Source organism: Cydia pomonella, chromosome 19 (genome assembly GCF_033807575.1).
Source record: "Cydia pomonella isolate Wapato2018A chromosome 19, ilCydPomo1, whole genome shotgun sequence".
Classification (NCBI taxonomy): domain Eukaryota; kingdom Metazoa; phylum Arthropoda; class Insecta; order Lepidoptera; family Tortricidae; genus Cydia; species Cydia pomonella.
Window position 1 is genome coordinate 3,664,923 of NC_084721.1, and position 16,838 is coordinate 3,681,760.

Below are 16,838 nucleotides of genomic sequence, written 5' to 3' on the forward strand. Positions count from 1 at the left end.
TAAATATTATTAGCAAGAAACACCATAATGTGACATCATTATGGGTATTGCAAAATATCCAAAACATTTTCCTCCTTCCGAATTCCACAGACATGTTTGGACCAGTGGTACGCCACCCTAAAGTTAAAACCAATGACAGTTTACGAAATTGAACTCTATCATCCATGGTCTAAAGTTTATTTTTGAACTATAAAAAAAGTAGCATTTTTTTGTGTCACATACTTGTCAACACACGACATGATAGACCAATAAACAAAACATTCTATACATATCAAGTTAGTACTAGTTTTTATGGCATGATCATGATCACATCACCTAAACCTAAGTCTAGTGCGCAAGTTCCGACTTGTCCAATAGTGAGCGACGCATAAGTGACGCACCAAAGTACGCAAAATGCATCGCGCAGTTACGAATGGCATTTGCATGATTATGTAACAATTGTCACGTATCCATAAGACGTATGGATGTGTTGGTGTACAATCAAAATTGAACCTAAAATGTAGGAAGTTAAAGTGCAAATAAGCTTATTTGTAGGTAATCATATGAGATAAATTTAAAATGCCTGTTTGCTTAAAATTTATGATAATATTTAATCTTCCAAATTAGACCTACCGCATTATAGATATAAGAGTTTATTTTTGAATGGGCGTGAGCGTAAATTATTAAATAACTCAATAAAATTAAGGAGTAATTTATAGACATGTATATAATTGTTTGTTTATATCTGATTTATGAAATCTAAAGAAAGGTCAGATCAAGAGCACAGGAGAGCGAGATTTGTCAGGATCGTAGCAAGTGGACATCTGTGGTGTCTGCCTACCCCTCCGGCAAATAGGCGTAATTATGTATAAGTATGTATGTATGTATGTATGTATGATTTATGAAAATTAAAGCTAGAGAGACATTAACCTTTCATATGCCCGGAACGCGGACCCACGTTAGTACGTATGAAAGCTCTTAGTAATTAAGAATTAAATAGAATTCAATACTTACTGGTTAACAGATACATTCACCGTTTAGCTACGGTAGTAGCGTTACGTCGTAGCCGATAACATAGATTTCCCGGTATGTAGCGAAAATGCTCCGTAGAGGCAAAACGACAACGTGTCGTGATTAGCACTGAGTGGGTTAAAAAGACATATTAAAATAACAAAGGCAGATAAAATAGGTGGTATATATTTATTGCTATTATAAATACACAAACAGTTTTTTTATGTTAAGCTTTACCAGGCTCTACTAACATAACAAATCATTTAAAATGTTGTTTTAAGGTATACTCCTAGGTATAAGTAATGTAAAAATGGCGTACCCGTGACTTTTCCTGAAACGTTGCATAAAACATTCTCAAAAAAATCTTTTTCAGTTAAATTCAAACGCTCTAGCTAATTTCAACAAATACCTTAATTATTAAAATAATTATTTACACCTTTTTTCCGCTTAATGTAGGTCTAGTAAGCTGGAGAGATAACTGATCCCCCTGCGTAGAAACTTGTCTGCGGGGGGGTCAGTTATATCCGCAGTTTAGTGTACACCCCTAACGTTATTGAAGATCTTTTGTCAAAAATACTGAGATTTGGACAAACTTAATTACTTTTCTTAAATATTTTGATTTGTTTCATTAGACACACCACTATATAAATTATAAAATAAAAAAAGAGAAAAAAATTACTCAATAATCACCAAGTGATTTAATTGAAAGCTTCAGACAGCCAAGCGGCCTCAACAAGTCTCAACCAATTTGGATGAATTCTACCAAAGTGGGGAGGTCGAAAGTAGGGATGTCAACAAATATTCGCATTAGTATAGGGAGCGTGCATGATCTGTAGGAGACAGCACAGGAGCCGTCCGATTTTTGGCGCGAGGTGTGATGTTTATTGTTCAGATGTAGCCCACAAGATGGAAGGACCTACTATGCACAAGAAAACACTTGACGGCCACAAGATGACAGACCCTCCAATATCCATACGAATATTCGCATCATTTTAAACATTCACATTTGCTTCAAATGAAGCGAATGTTTTGTGAATGCGAATGTACGCAGGTCGTATTCTGTCTCGTCGACTCGCGTAAGGGCAGTGCGCGCAAACTGTTCAAGTAATGCATTTCGACCAGTAGACAGCATTTCTCAATACTTTAAGAACATCCCATTCTAAGGTTACATATGTTGTATGCACTAACATGTTTTTCTAATTAGGAACGATAACAACTACATATTCCCTAACACTAGTATTCGCATTCGGACATTCGCATCCTGGACATTCGGATTCGCATTCGCGAATATGAAGAATGCGGCATTCGTGACATCCCTGGTCTAAAGGTCAGACCAAACGATCAATACCTCATATAAAGATAGAATACATATATGAAGAGCTAACATGGAAACTAATTTGATTGAAAAAATATAACCTTTATATTTAAAATGCAATGTTAGAACGAAATAATGCATTAAAAATATATCTAGCGCAATTAAATAACACACATAGTTTAGGTAAAATACAAGTAAAATGTACATCTCTCGATGTGGTGACAAACTTATAAATAGGAGCTTACTGCGGGTAGCAAGGTTCAACCAGAAATCATGTTATTATCTAATTCAGTGGTGGGCAAAGTATGGCCCGCGGGCCAGCTCCGGCCCGCGGAAGGCTTTTATCCGGCCCGCCGACGGTTCTATGAAATAATAAGTACATGGCATTGGCTCACGAAAATCGAAAATCAAAATACAGTTTTGCTGCAATTCTGGCCCTTCTCTTAAATTTCTTAAACTTTCTGGCCCCGCATGAAAAAAAATTGCCAACCACTGATCTAATTTATTTATGTGTGAAGATAGCACGGAATAAGTCATATAGGTATGATGATGTTAGGATAGGTGTGACGAAATTTCACGAGTTAAATTTTCACGAACTGTCATCAAAATCACCAAGCTGGTCTTCTTCTTTCCTGTTGGGGTGTCGGGTTCGAATCATTCTTACAGACTTCGGTCCTAGGCAGTTTGGGTAACCTCCTCCCGCCCCATCCCCAATTCCCCCAACTCTTGCTCGACGGAACGGCGCCAAGTTAGGGCCATACCATGTTTCCGTCTGCCGCGCATGATCTGGTCACCAAGGAGGTGAGAGGCTCAATAGTTCGCAAAATCACATGATTTCTGGATGAACCCGACAACTGCCACAACTCCTAATTCGCCATTATTGTTTAACTTCTTAAACTCTCTAAGTTTCTTACTTCTATTTTAACATAGTTTACATTTTACAAACTAAAAATAATAAAATCAGTCCTTCATACACAATGTACCAACAGCTATAATCGAGCCATAGATAAATAAGTATAGTTGTTCGATTTGTAGCTGGCCCCGAACGCCTAATCCTTTGTCTATTGTTAAGTAAAACCGCACGTGCTACTGTATAAAAAATGGACCGGTCACTTTAACCGGTTATTGAATAACAACTCCTATGAAAATTGCAATAAGATTCAAAATAAACAAATGGAAAAATAATTTGCGATTTCTTGTGTGGTCCCTCTACGGTTACTGAGTGCCGGCGAGTCGAACGCTACAGAACCAGTCTAAAATGTGTCCTCGAGATGCGTAACAAAGGCGCGTTATCGGAGAGCGCACCTACGCTGGTTTTTCGAGCATTGGACTAGCCCGCGCTCAGGTGCCAATTAGAATTATACGACCCTTTTTTTGCTTAACAATGGACAAAGGATAAGCCGTTCGGGGCCAGCTAAAAATCTAACTACTATAAGCATAGGGTGCTCATTCCATGCATCAGTTTTCTTACCAAAACGCTTATTAGTTTCGTAGTCGACATCTGTCAAGTATCTATCTATCAATACTGTTACTTGACAATAGATGTCGCGACGAACGAAAAGTCTAATGCTCAACAATTTTCAGCTAATATTATAACCGGATTAACCGGAACTCTATTTTCTACTCCTTCTGCTTGTAATATTAGTTGTAAATTGTTGAGCAATTTACATTTGGTCAGTCGCGACACTCGTGACATCTAGTGACAAGTAGCGGTACTGATAATTCCGCTACTCGATGCTAGATGTCGACTACGAAAATACCTATTACTTTTGTATTTATTATAACTATTATAAGCGTGAATAATATACGGTCTGCTGATAACGATGATGTTCCTAAAGCACTAGGTGTTTGACTGACGAGGCGCCATTCATTTTTTTTAATACCACGTCGGTGGCAAACAAGCATACGGCCCGCCTGATGGTAAGCAGTCACCGTAGCCTATGGACGCATGCAACTCCAGAGGTGTTACATGCGCGTTGCCGACCCTTTAAAAACCTGTACACTCCTTTTTTGAAGAACCCCATACTGTATACTCTCGGAAAAACCTAGGAAGGGAGCTCATTCCACAGCCGGAGCGTCCGCGGGAGGAAATTCCTCTTAAATCGCACAGTGCGCGACCACGAAACATTATTTATTACGTAAGACGATTTTTGCCAGTTTTTGACCCCCTCCCGTCTCCTATATAAGGTACAATAAGAATAGGCCGACCTATCCCTCCTGTAATACGCAAGAATCTATAGAAGAAATATTTGAATTTCCGATGTGTTTAATAGAAATAGCGTCAAAAAATAACTGCGGTCTACGTTTTTACAATATTTGTCTAGTGCTTTATTTCGTGCGTGGTTTGTTGAAATAACTCATTTTCACAACAGTCAATCCCTATTGACTGTTGTGAAAAGACGTAACTACCCTTAGTTACGTCTTTTTACAATTATTCAATATCCATATTTCGTAGTATGTATGGATAGGTAAATATGTATGGCCCGATCAGATTTATCTCTGATTCATAGATTTCGTCTAAGCTAATTGTACTAACTTGGGTAAGCAATGTATCATATGTCGAATACAATAAGTTAAACTACAACTAATTAACACCTTAAACTAAATCATTAGGTACGTTATTCCTAATGTATCAAAATATAGTAGGATAAGTAGTTAGGTATGTTACATAACCAGTAATCTTAAAAAAGTACCGACTGATTAGTTTATGCGTTCCATCCATAGATGGTAGGATCCTATAGATGTGAGGGACAGAACGCAATGCGACAAAATTAAAACATGTTTTAAATTTCCTGACTACATACCAAAAACAACCTACGTAATTTGGTCGGGTTATTTGTTGCCCACCATAAACCATACTATAATTTACGGTGGGGAAAAATGAGACTCTGACAAGGACAAACAATAATAACGCTTTCTCTGCTACTCCTACTGAAAGTTCCGTAAGAGCATCTCGTTCGGTCATCTGCCGGCTCTACCTGTCATCTCTTTACTATTGTACCTTATCAAATCAAATGCGTAGGTGTTTTGAGGTGCGCTATCCCTACTCGACAGATCTAAACAAACGGAAGACCTCTCTATATGTATTTTTCTACTAGTCGACTGTAATGATTGAATTAAGATTTCGTATACCAAACTATAATTGCGTACTTTTCATGTACTCAACTCTAAGATGCATTTCGAAACGCTGTAGTCAACTATAAAAAAAATCACCAGTCACTTGCCGACGCGCTTCCATACAAAGACCAAGCGGGCGTGGGGCGGGAGTCACACGTTTATGTCTACATTTTGTCTACTGAGATACAAAAAAGTATTATTCTAGACGACTCGTAGAAAAAGAATTGTATACAATAGTGATATAATCAAGCTTTTCAATCTCGTACCTTACTTAGGCAACTCAGCAAACACGGTACTCGACTGAAAAGCTCTCTATTATATCACGGTTGTATAAGATACTATTAGTATTCCTCGTAATCATAATAGTCGTCGTCCTGTCCATTTTGGAGTAGGGCGCCTAAAGAGAGTTCTTCCGCGGCGGCGGTAGGCTCCACTTCTACATCTTCGTCATAATCGTCGCCTGCGTCTAAAACAAAAACAAATGATTATAAACTGAAATAGATGTCATTTATTAAATAAAAACTGATGAAGCCCTTTAATCGTGAAGCTTTAAGCCGGATTCGAACCGGCGTTTATACCTAATAGCAAAGAGAATTTGAAATGGAGGTGGATTATCAAAGAACACTTTGTAGCCAAAGTAAATTTAATGCCAACTTTCGACACATGATTAAAACTTTTAGAACGTCATTTGACTTTGATCCGTATTCTTTCACTGATATGTGTTAAATTTGTTAAATATCAAAAAGTGGCGAACACAGTTTGGCATCGTCCGCCGCGGCGGCACGCGGAAAAGTGACTAGAAATTTTGTATCACGGTTACACCACAGAATAAATAATAGAACTACCGTACAGAAATGACACTTCCTACAAAACTGAAGTTTGACAGCGATTCAGGGACGAATCATGCTGTCCCTTTCTAATGTATGGCACTATCTCTTTCGGCTATTTAGGGTTGTCAACATTCAAGTCAGTATCTTATCTGTGGTTGTGTACGCAAAGGGACGTGAAGTTGTGCCAACCCTGATAATTGCTTGGAGCAATGCTAAGCCGAACGGAGCCGAGAATGCCCGAAAGGATCCGTGTCGCCCCGCTGCCTACACTGAGATACAAAATTTCTAGCTGCTCCTTCTCCCTAGAAGGAGGATGTGGGGTGGATGGGTTCTTTAGTCTTATGGTTTTCTGTCCGTGTTTTTTTTTATTTGCGTTAATTTCGTGGGTGCATTCTTGAGCTTAAATTAAGTAACTTTCTCAAAGACACCGATATTCTAATTAACTTCATTTCGGAGATAATCAATAATTAATTTTTATCTTATAAGGCCCTTACGAGCGTGTACACTTGCCTTAGGGCCTGTTTACTTATTGATTAGTGTTTAGTGCGAGCTCATACATTTGCTACTAAACGTAAGTACTATCTCGGACAATCGATGTTTGAAATGACATTGATATGTCACAGTTTTCAATTGTTTGGTTGAGTTAAATGTAATGCCCGTGTTACAACAACGCTATTTGCAACATTTAGTTACTTTTTATAAAAATAGTAAAAAAAAATACAATTTTTTTTTTTAAATTAACTATTCCATTTAGTTTCCTTAAACTGGATGGACCTTAACCTGGAAGTTAACGGAATTCAATAAAAACACGGTGTATATAATTAAATGTTAGCAAGCAGAAATGTCTGCGAACGATGCTATTAAGCTTGGAATACATTTAAAAGTGGAAAAAATACTGTCTTGGGTGAGACTTGAACTCACGGCCTCTGGATCGATACTCAGATGGCAGAGCGCCGATTCTTCGTTCGTTCTGTACTGAAAGCCGAACCATGCGTAGGCTAATAAAAAAATTATTATACTACGGCTGTGGCAGACAAGCATACGACTCGCCTGAGAGTAAGCAGTCTCCGTAGCCTCCAGAGGAGTTACAGGCGCGTTGCCGACCCTAACGCTCCGCACCCTCGTAGAGCTCTGGCGACCTTACTCACCTGCAGGAACACAACACTATGAGTAGGGTCTAGTGTCATTTGGCTGCGGTTTTCTGTAAGGTGCTACTTCCCCAGTTGGGCACTGCTCTAAATCTGGAATGACATCCGCTATGCTGCGCCCTACCACACAAAGCGAGACGACATTCACAGTGCTCATAGGCACCTCCCTTTTGGACGTAGCTTAAGGACATATCCGGGTTCAAACATTCGTTAAATCCTTCATTACCGGTAAGAGCCGGCGTAGCGGGTGCAGGCGTGGCCGGTGCTGGAGTAGCGGGCGCGGCGGCGGGGCGGGCGGGGCGGGCGGGGCGGGCGGGGCTGGGCGCGGCGGGGGGAGCCTTCTTCTTGCGTTTCTTGGGCACTGGAGAAGCGGGTACCGGGGCGGGGGTGGGAGGTTTCGATCTGTTAGATAAATGAAAACTTATTGTAATAGTTATATATAACTATGAAAGACTGTTTGTTTCTTAAATAAATTTCGGCAACTAGACCGACGTGTGGACGCTACCACGCACAAATAAAAAATGGACAGCGCCAGCGCGGGAGATAAACGCGGTGCCGGTGAGCGTTAAAAAAAAGGCAGTTTTAATCAAAATAGTTACTCTTAAATGTGTGCGATGCTGTACAATAGGGAAACTACATGGTTAATATAAATTTATATCTGTAAAATGAAGTGACGAAATATAATGTACGTGCGCTATGTATAGTCAAAATCGTCAAATAAAACGGGTCATGTGAACCGGGGTTGCTGATAAGAGACATCGGTGCCCCGGGATAATCTAACGTCTTCAATGTATTGCAGTTGATCTTCATACTGATTATTTTCTCTATCAACGACCCTAAATAAACATTATGGACGTTGTCTAGCGTGAACCCTAATGTGGCTGCCCAGGCCGAACTTGCTCTTAAACACTCTATGCGCCATCGCAGTACGTTGGGAGGAGCTTGCTGAAAAGAGGTCTTTTTGGCGTTCTACTATCCATAACGGTGTCGCATTTGAAGATAACCGCGTCACTAGCCTAGGCATAGAACGCCCGCAGATATATAAAAGCCTTATAAAAGAAAACTTACTCAAGAGCAGCCTCTCTAACAGGAGACATCGGTGCCCCTGGATGATCTAGCGTCTTCAATATACCTATTGTAGTTGATCTTCATACTGATAATTTTCTCCACCATCATTTTCAGATAGTTAGCAGAGATATAAAAGCCAAAAATCTTTATAAAAGTTAACCTACTCAGGAATAGGGGTAGCAGCCTCTCTGACAGGTGACATCGGAGCCCCGGGATGATCCAGCGTCTTCAATATATTGTAGTTGATCTTCATACTGATTCTCTTCTCTGCCAACATCTTCTCAATAGCTTCTCCGGCCGTAGCAGCGTTGCAAGGAGTCTTCTTTTTGTATGAGCCACGGACTTTCTTCTTTTTATCTTTGCCTTCCTCCTTTTCTCGGGCTCGCATTTCTTCTTTGACTGTGAAATTAAAATAATTTCTTTTATTAGCTGTACCCACGACTTCACTCGCAAGGGATTTGGTCTATGTCGATTGTCCACCATTCCTCCTAAGGGTGAATTCACAAAAATAAAGTTATATAATCTTTCTACGTGCAATTTTTTTTGTAAAATTTTATTCAATGGTTTAGCCGTAAAAATTTAACAGACAGATCTGATATACATACTCGACTGTCTGTAACAAGTACTGACGCTTAGACAATACAGGCGTGTTTAGATATTTGTGAGCACCTTAATCGCTACGATATAATTAGATCGTGTTTTATAAATGACAAAACTACAGCCATTGCTACAGCCTACATCACTATTTGCATCTCTTTCTAAAATACATATTTATTGACTCTGATGGCGACTTTTCTTTAGCCTCTTATATCATATTCGACCTTAGAGAAATAAATAAATCATTACTTACTCATCATTAGATATTCGATTTCGTTTGGTCTCTCGTATCTCCTGACATGGCGACCGTGACACCCCTATACACGGACATGGTATGAAAAAAGGAAACTCACTTTTCTGATCTCTCAAATATCCGGCGTTAATCTTATTCCACAGCTGCGTCTTATGCCTCGCCTCCTCCTCGCTCATAATAAGCGAGCTGACGTAGTCTTCGTCACTGGGAGCCAGCACGAGCTCGTCCGCCACCAGGTCCGCGCCGAACTGGGGCTTCGGCTCGGGTTTTAGGAACTTGTCTTTCTCTTCGGGGTGGTCAGGCCTATTACCTAGACCTATTACTGCTAAGTCCGGACCTGGAATGAGAAATTACCACAGTTCACCGAAGTATACAAGATTGAGAAATAAAACACAAATGAAATAAATCACACAATATATGATAACCAAACGATATAATTATAGAAAATATTCCTCGCTATCATCATATTTAAGGCTCATTCAGATGGTGCGAAAACATACGAGTTGGTCAATTGATATAATGTTAAATTCGTTGTACCTAGTTGGCAATATAGTAAACCCTATGAATGGCACACCTATCGTGTGCGACGCGTCATCGTTAACCGCGAATTCATAGTTGACATAGTCTTCGGTTGTCAAAGGGTTTAACTCACATAATCTAATAAATATAAACTCAAATAATCGCTCCGACTATCAGTGCTTTTAAATTGTAATCGTTCAAATCTAGACGTACACTCCGGAGCAAAATATTCCCTTCGTGTACGTCACTAGTTTCTGGCCTAGAGTAATCTCATCTGCAGTACTGCAATCTTCTGATAACTTGAACCCATGCTGAAGGCAGTCCGGCGCTTCCTCTAAAAGTTATCAACAATGCCTACTTAATAAATATAAATAAATAAATAAATATTATAGGACATTATTACACAAATTGACTAAGCCCCACAGTAAGCTCAATAAGGCATGTGTTGTAGGTACCTAGACAACGATATATATAATATGTTATAATTATAAATACTTAAATACATAGTACCTGGGCGACCGAGCTTTGCTAGGTTATGACTATTTATTGTAATATGGTGGTGTATAGGTGATAATCTTAACTACATTTTTTTACTAAATTAAACTTGTCTAAAACAATAAAAATTAAAAAATTATATATAAACATGAACATATAAAAAAAAAAACAAAAGTTAGTCACCGGGCGAGATTCGAACCCGTAACACTCGCTTAGCAGTCCGCGTCTAAACCCGCTGGACCAGACGGACAGTGGCCGGCAACACGAAATTAGCGACCATATTCTGCGTCGAAAGAAAAACGCATGAAAACTCGAAAACACGCGTTTTCCCAAAAATAAGACTAATCTAGATAGATTGTATACCCACAAAAACCCCCATATACCAAATTTCAGCGAAATCGTTAGAGCCGTTTCCGAGATCACAGAAATATATATATATATACAAGAATTGCTCGTTTAAAGGTATAAGATAAGATAAACACCCATGACTCAGAAACAAATATCCGTGTTTATCACACAAATATATGCTCTTACCAGGATTTGAACCCGGGACCATCAGCTTTATAGGCAGGGTCACTACCTACTAGGCCAGACCGGTCGTCAAACTTAATATTATAAAGGATAGTTATTATCAATTATCATCGATTTCGTGGAAAGGAGCTAGTACGTCATAATTACCTAGTCCTTTCTCCAGCTTGAGTTTCTCCTGCTTCTGCGAAGCTTCTGATTTCGGTTGAACCTCGCTGGCGATCTCGCCGAGGAGATTTAATGTGTCTTCCGCGGCAAACCGGGACGCTTCCGCATCTTCTGATGTGCCATCATCTGAGAAAAGATAAATACATATTACAGTACATATGGGGCTACTTTATAGCACTAGTGCGAGAAGTAGCATATTACGTTACTGTGTCGAACATTTAAAGGGCCATATGTACTGTAAAACGTTGTACGATACATGTGCGAATAGGTAATTCGCAACTCGTGTCGATTTAAAACACTCCCTTCGGTCGTGTTTTAATTTATCGCCACTCGTTTCGAATTTCCTATTTTTCGCACTTGTATCGTAATGTACTATTTTGATTCAGTTGTCTAATAGTAGACTGTACAACAAGATCATAAAACACATCAGAGGTATTTCAGTATTCCGAGCCGCCAGGCGATTGCTTAAGTATGAGGACATCCACAGTGCTGGCCCTCTGATACCAACTATCTCAAGCTTGCATAATAATAGGTGATGAGAAACGGAGTCAAACGCCTTAGACAAATCAAAAAATAGTCCCTTTGTTATATAGTTCTTGTTAAGATTAGTCAATATAAGCTTAAGCAGAGAAGATGTAGCCAAAGTAGTCGTTTTTTTTAAACCAAATTGTTCTTTTTTATTACATCATATGTTGCCTCAGATACTATAGTTAAAAACGTACAGCGAATTTAAGATTTTCATTCAAAACTCGATTTTGCTGTATCGTTTGTTTTATAAGGTAGAGCAATATAAACTAATTTCAGACCTAGATATATCATGTTAGATGTAGTGCTCAGGGCCGGATTTAGGGAAGGGCAACCGGGGCCTCCACAAAAGAGGGGCCCCCACAATAGAGACATCGGAAAATTTACCATTTTATTTGAAATATAATTTGGGGCCAGGGGGCCTCCACTCGTTTATTGCCCGAGGCCTCCAGACCTCTAAATCCGGCATTGGTAGTGCTGGTGGTTGAATCAATAACTAAAAAAAATAAAAAAATCATTGTTGGTGTGATCTAATGGACAATTTTATGAACCAATTATTTACCGTTTAATAACGACAGGGGAGTCGAGGGCATCGCTGCTGAAGCTGCTGCCTTCTTTCTTCTATAGTTGTCCTTTTCTAACTGTGCGTCTATCTCTTTCTGCAGATCAGTCATTTCCTTCTCACCGTCCTCTTCTTCCATTAACTGAAAAACACAATTTAATTAATAGTACATTACTACCGAGGCCGGGACGAAAGTGGTTGCCGGCCGAAGACATACAGACGGCCGAACGAAGCGAGGCCGAATAGGTCTGAGGCGGGCAACCCTGCATTTCCCGCCGAGGTATGTATAGTGCTTTTACCTTTTGTAGCCCTTCTCTTTCTTCTTAGCAGCTCTGAACACCAGCAGGTCGTGTTCCTCCTCAAGGTCCACACGAACTTCTCAAGCGTCAGCGCTGGACGGAGTGTCACCGAAGTGTCCAGGAGACTCTTACCTTTTGTAACCTTTCTCTATCGTTTTTCCTAGCCGCACTGAACGCCGGCGGGTCCTGTTCCTCCTCAAGGTCCACAGTCATGAACTCCTCAAGAGTCAGCTCGACGGAGTGCCACCGAATTCCAGGAGTCTTACCATTTGTAACCGTTCTCTATCTTTCTTCCTAGCCGCTCTGAATGCCGGCGGGTCCTGCTCCTACTCGAGGTCCAGAGTCATGGACTCCTCAAGCGTCAGCGCTCGACGGAGTGTCGCCGAACTCCAGGAGTCTCTTACCTTTTGTAACCGTTCTCTATCTTTCTTCCTAGCCGCTCTGAACGCTGGCGGATCCTGTTCCTCCTCGAGATCCACAGTCATGAACTCCTCAAGCGTCAGCGCGCTGGACGGAGTATCACCGAACTCCAGGAGTCTCTTGCGCAGCGTGGATTCGTGGACTTTCACTATCCGGACCACGTCGGCCGGTGTACGGGAGAAATTGTGGAGGCGAGCGGCGATCAGGAGGGCTGACGAAGAAAAATAAAGTTTATTTTACATATTTTAGTGACACGTATATAACAAATAAACTAATAAAATATTTTAAGATGTCGTTAAGATGAAAGAATACCACCGCTTCTTTCTTGTAACGATTAAAAATAAAAATCAAACGAAGGTAGAAAGATATTGTTAATAACTACGGGTATACAACCCTTAGAAAAAGAATTCCATACTTACTTAATATTTTGCCTGAAGCCATAAGACGTGAAAATAATAAGACTAAATTTAAATTTCATACATTGTAGTAATTTAATACCTACTATAAAACTAGAGACTTTCGACCCCACAGTCAGACTCATTCTTGAGTTTTGTGGGGCTACGACTATATTTAAGAGTACCACTCTATTGAAAGAAATAAATAAAAAAGACCGCAGAGTGGGCGCACGCGGCGCGTGGCGCAGCGAGCAGGGCGGCCGGCGGCGCGCGTGCGTCAATCCGCGGCCAAATATACATAAGTTGCGTAAGTAAATATATTTTACAGTACATATGGGGCTACTTTATAGCACTAGTGCGAGAAGTAGCATATTACGGTACTGTGTCGAACATTTAAAGGGCCATATGTACTGTAAAACGTTGTACGATACATGTGCGAATAGGTAATTCGCAACTCGTGTCGATTTAAAACACTCCCTTCGGTCGTGTTTTAATTTATCGCCACTCGTTTCGAATTTCCTATTTTTCGCACTTGTATCGTAATGTACTATTCTATAATCCAATTAGGGAACAAATCAAATTATTTTATGAAATATTTATTCCCGCTTCGGCCACTGGTGGCCTTGATCACTTTTTCTTTAGTGCATGATACATACCTATTTCAGTTTATAATTTTCTGGAATGTTAATATCCATAAAATGAGGACTAGGTTTGTATGGAGATGGGGAAGCGCTCGTACATTTTCTTAAAGACGATGGCGCTAGATGACAATTGCTTATTTTGTGTATGATTCTTGGAGTTCTCTGACTTCTTTGTCATTTTTTATTTATGGCTACAACAAAACTAAAGTAGAGTTTGCGCCACGGCGTGGTCCGAACGCCAAGGTGTGAGATGTAAGCGGGGCTATAACCGCGAAAATCTAAGTTCGTCAATTGCGGGCATTTTTTTGTCACTCTAATTACGTCTTAGTGAGAGTAAAAGAGAAAGATCCCCGCAATTTGCGAATTTCTGTTTTCGCGATAGGCCCCCGGGGATTTCCCTAAAATTCCTTGGAAACCACGTTTAGACTATTGCTATTGCTAATAATTCATATGCCACACATAACCAACGTAAAGTGTGTGAAGTGGGTAATAAAATATTCATATTACCAGCGGCACAAATGCCAGACGGTCGTCTTCCTGTATGTACGGAGTCGCGCTTCATTCTCTGCACGAGCCGAGGAGCTATCATGCTCACTTACTGACCATACATAAACCTTATTTAAGTGGAATAAGTTGCTTACTACCAAACTAAGTTACCACCACTTACCAGCGCCGCAAATGCCAGACGGTCGTCGCCCCGAGTGTATGGAGTCGCGCTTCATCCTCTGGACCAGCCGTAGAGCCGTCATGCTCACTTCGTGCGATTTGTCTTCGAACTGCAGCTGTGATGAGAACCGCAGAATGTAGAGGCAAGGGTCTGGAATCAAAGAGAAAACATGGTTGAAAAAAAAAATCGTGCTAATATTAAGTAATCAGGTATACGAGTATTATCGTGCTCTCCGGAAAAATATTGTTTAGCGGTAAGACATGCAGCTTTCAAACCGTCGGTCAATTCTTGGGATTAAGTGGCCGAGCGGACCTGACACTCCCCAAGTGAGCCGTGGCAAAAATGCCGAGACAACGTTATGAGGTGATGATAATTATCGTGTCCTCCACATGAGCCTAAGGATGGTTTTCCACCCGTCCAATTTCTTGGTCGAATGTGTATTTGCATTTCACATTTTGCTTAATGAGAGAGTGAGACGCAATGCATATCGGACAGGTGCTATACCATTCCTAGGCATTAGAATTTCCTTAGATAATTAAGTTTTTACACGATGTTTTGTGCTAAACTTAAAGTTTAAGATGAGCCGTTACTGTTCCTTGAATAGCAAGCGCCTTAATACACGTTGCTACGTTACCAATCAACGATTTTGTTACAATGATATTCTCTTATATAGGTTCTATCAAAAACTATCGTTATCTAGTTGGCGTAGGGAACAGCGACATCTTTGAGGAAATTTCAACAACAAACTAAGCATACTCCGTATCGGCTCGAACACGCCTAAACCTTGTACTTTGCGAGTTTGCATTGCAAGCTACCTATTATAAATTTCTACATATAACCATTATGGTTTAAATTTAGGCCAAGTTTTGACATTGTGATACGAATATCTCAAACAGTTACAAATGATTACAAATCGACGAATATATATATATATATATATATATATATATATATATAATGATACATTGATTGAACTGGTTGAAACGGCAGCTAATAAAGTATTCGTATTTCATAACAATGTATTGCCCTGGGCCCTTGGTACTTTAACGTAATGATAGTACGTGGTGGCGCAAATTTTATTAATAATCATGATCATGAAATTCGAAAGGAAATAAAAAAGGTCTAATCGTCAAAACAGTAAAGTCGTTGAGACCTCCTTAAGAAATTCAAACGTCTCATCGACTGTAAATACTTTAATTACCTATCTAAATTCCATATTAAAGAGTCGTGTACCATTTCTACGATCAAAACAAAACTACGTTATGTTATAGTTCGGGTCATCCACGATGACGCGCAGATTTGCAGTGCCGGATTAAGACATTTTGATGCCCTAAGCATTTCTAGACCATGGTGCCCCCTCATCAAGATTACATTGAATTTTCTTGGTAAAGTGAGTGACGTTTATTGCCGCATTACTGCTGAGAATAGAATTTTAAATCCAACACATCATTTTATCACGGAAATTGACAGTACTGCAGCAGTAATGTTCCAACAGTATGTAAGGTCAAGTGTTCGCAAATTGAAGATCGTGCTTCGCATAAGGCCGGCTGCGAGCCAACCAATGTCCAAGTGTGAGAAGATATAAAAGGCATAGGCCGTACTCCGCACAGGGTTTTGCAACCTCTAGAGCCTATATCCCGTTTTCTTAAGTAATAATGTGTTACAATTAGGCCAATAAAATTAGTTTTTTTAGAATTTGGTCCTAAAAATGCGTGTAATCCGAGTTTGCTCCATTCCAGGAAGTGTGCATAAATGTTTCCTCTTTTTCAGTTATTTTTGCTTGAAAATCGAAAACGGTACGTCCGGCGGAAAATTTGTTCTAATTATGATTAAAACTGATATCTGAGGATCCGAAATGTAATTTAACTATGTTCTTGCAATAAAACATATTGATTTTTTGAAGGTACCCTAATATGTATTCCTAGTCTAAATTGTATAAAAAGGTCGATATTTTTTATTTTTGGTAAAATCATGTTAAAAATCCGAAAACGCCTTCTTACCAGTGTCTAATCCACGAACTGTCCTATGTCCTTCAAAATCAAGTGGTTTCGAAAGGAAAAAATTATCTCCTAAGAATCCCAAAATGTATGCATACCACCTGGGATGCAGCAAACTTGGATTACACGCATTTAGAATGAAATGAAAGTATTAATACATTTTCCAGCTTGCTGGGAATTAATTCCTCAAAACGCTATTTGGATCTAATTTGATTGGCCTAAATCGTGAAAGTTTAAATCAGTGTTTTTAAAGGCAAAGTCTAAGGCTGAGCTTTTCATAAGGCTGAACGCGCGTAGCGTTCTA

General features: G+C 39.7%; 1 protein-coding gene across 1 annotated transcript in view; it reads right to left on the bottom strand.

The window, feature by feature from the left end:
* Positions 1 to 1,155: 1,155 nt before the first annotated feature.
* The window catches only part of LOC133528248 (transcription factor IIIB 90 kDa subunit), a 56,792-nt gene continuing 41,109 nt past the window's right edge, over positions 1,156 to 16,838 (bottom strand). Inside the window, exons 5-12 of the mRNA XM_061865543.1 lie at positions 14,538 to 14,687; positions 12,819 to 13,045; positions 12,116 to 12,257; positions 11,011 to 11,154; positions 9,419 to 9,655; positions 8,633 to 8,867; positions 7,627 to 7,802; positions 1,156 to 5,888 (exon numbers count right to left, since the gene is read on the bottom strand). Of these exons, the coding sequence (XP_061721527.1) occupies positions 5,764 to 5,888; positions 7,627 to 7,802; positions 8,633 to 8,867; positions 9,419 to 9,655; positions 11,011 to 11,154; positions 12,116 to 12,257; positions 12,819 to 13,045; positions 14,538 to 14,687 (1,436 nt within the window). The 3' untranslated portion in view covers positions 1,156 to 5,763. The remainder of the gene's footprint in view (positions 5,889 to 7,626; positions 7,803 to 8,632; positions 8,868 to 9,418; positions 9,656 to 11,010; positions 11,155 to 12,115; positions 12,258 to 12,818; positions 13,046 to 14,537; positions 14,688 to 16,838) is intronic.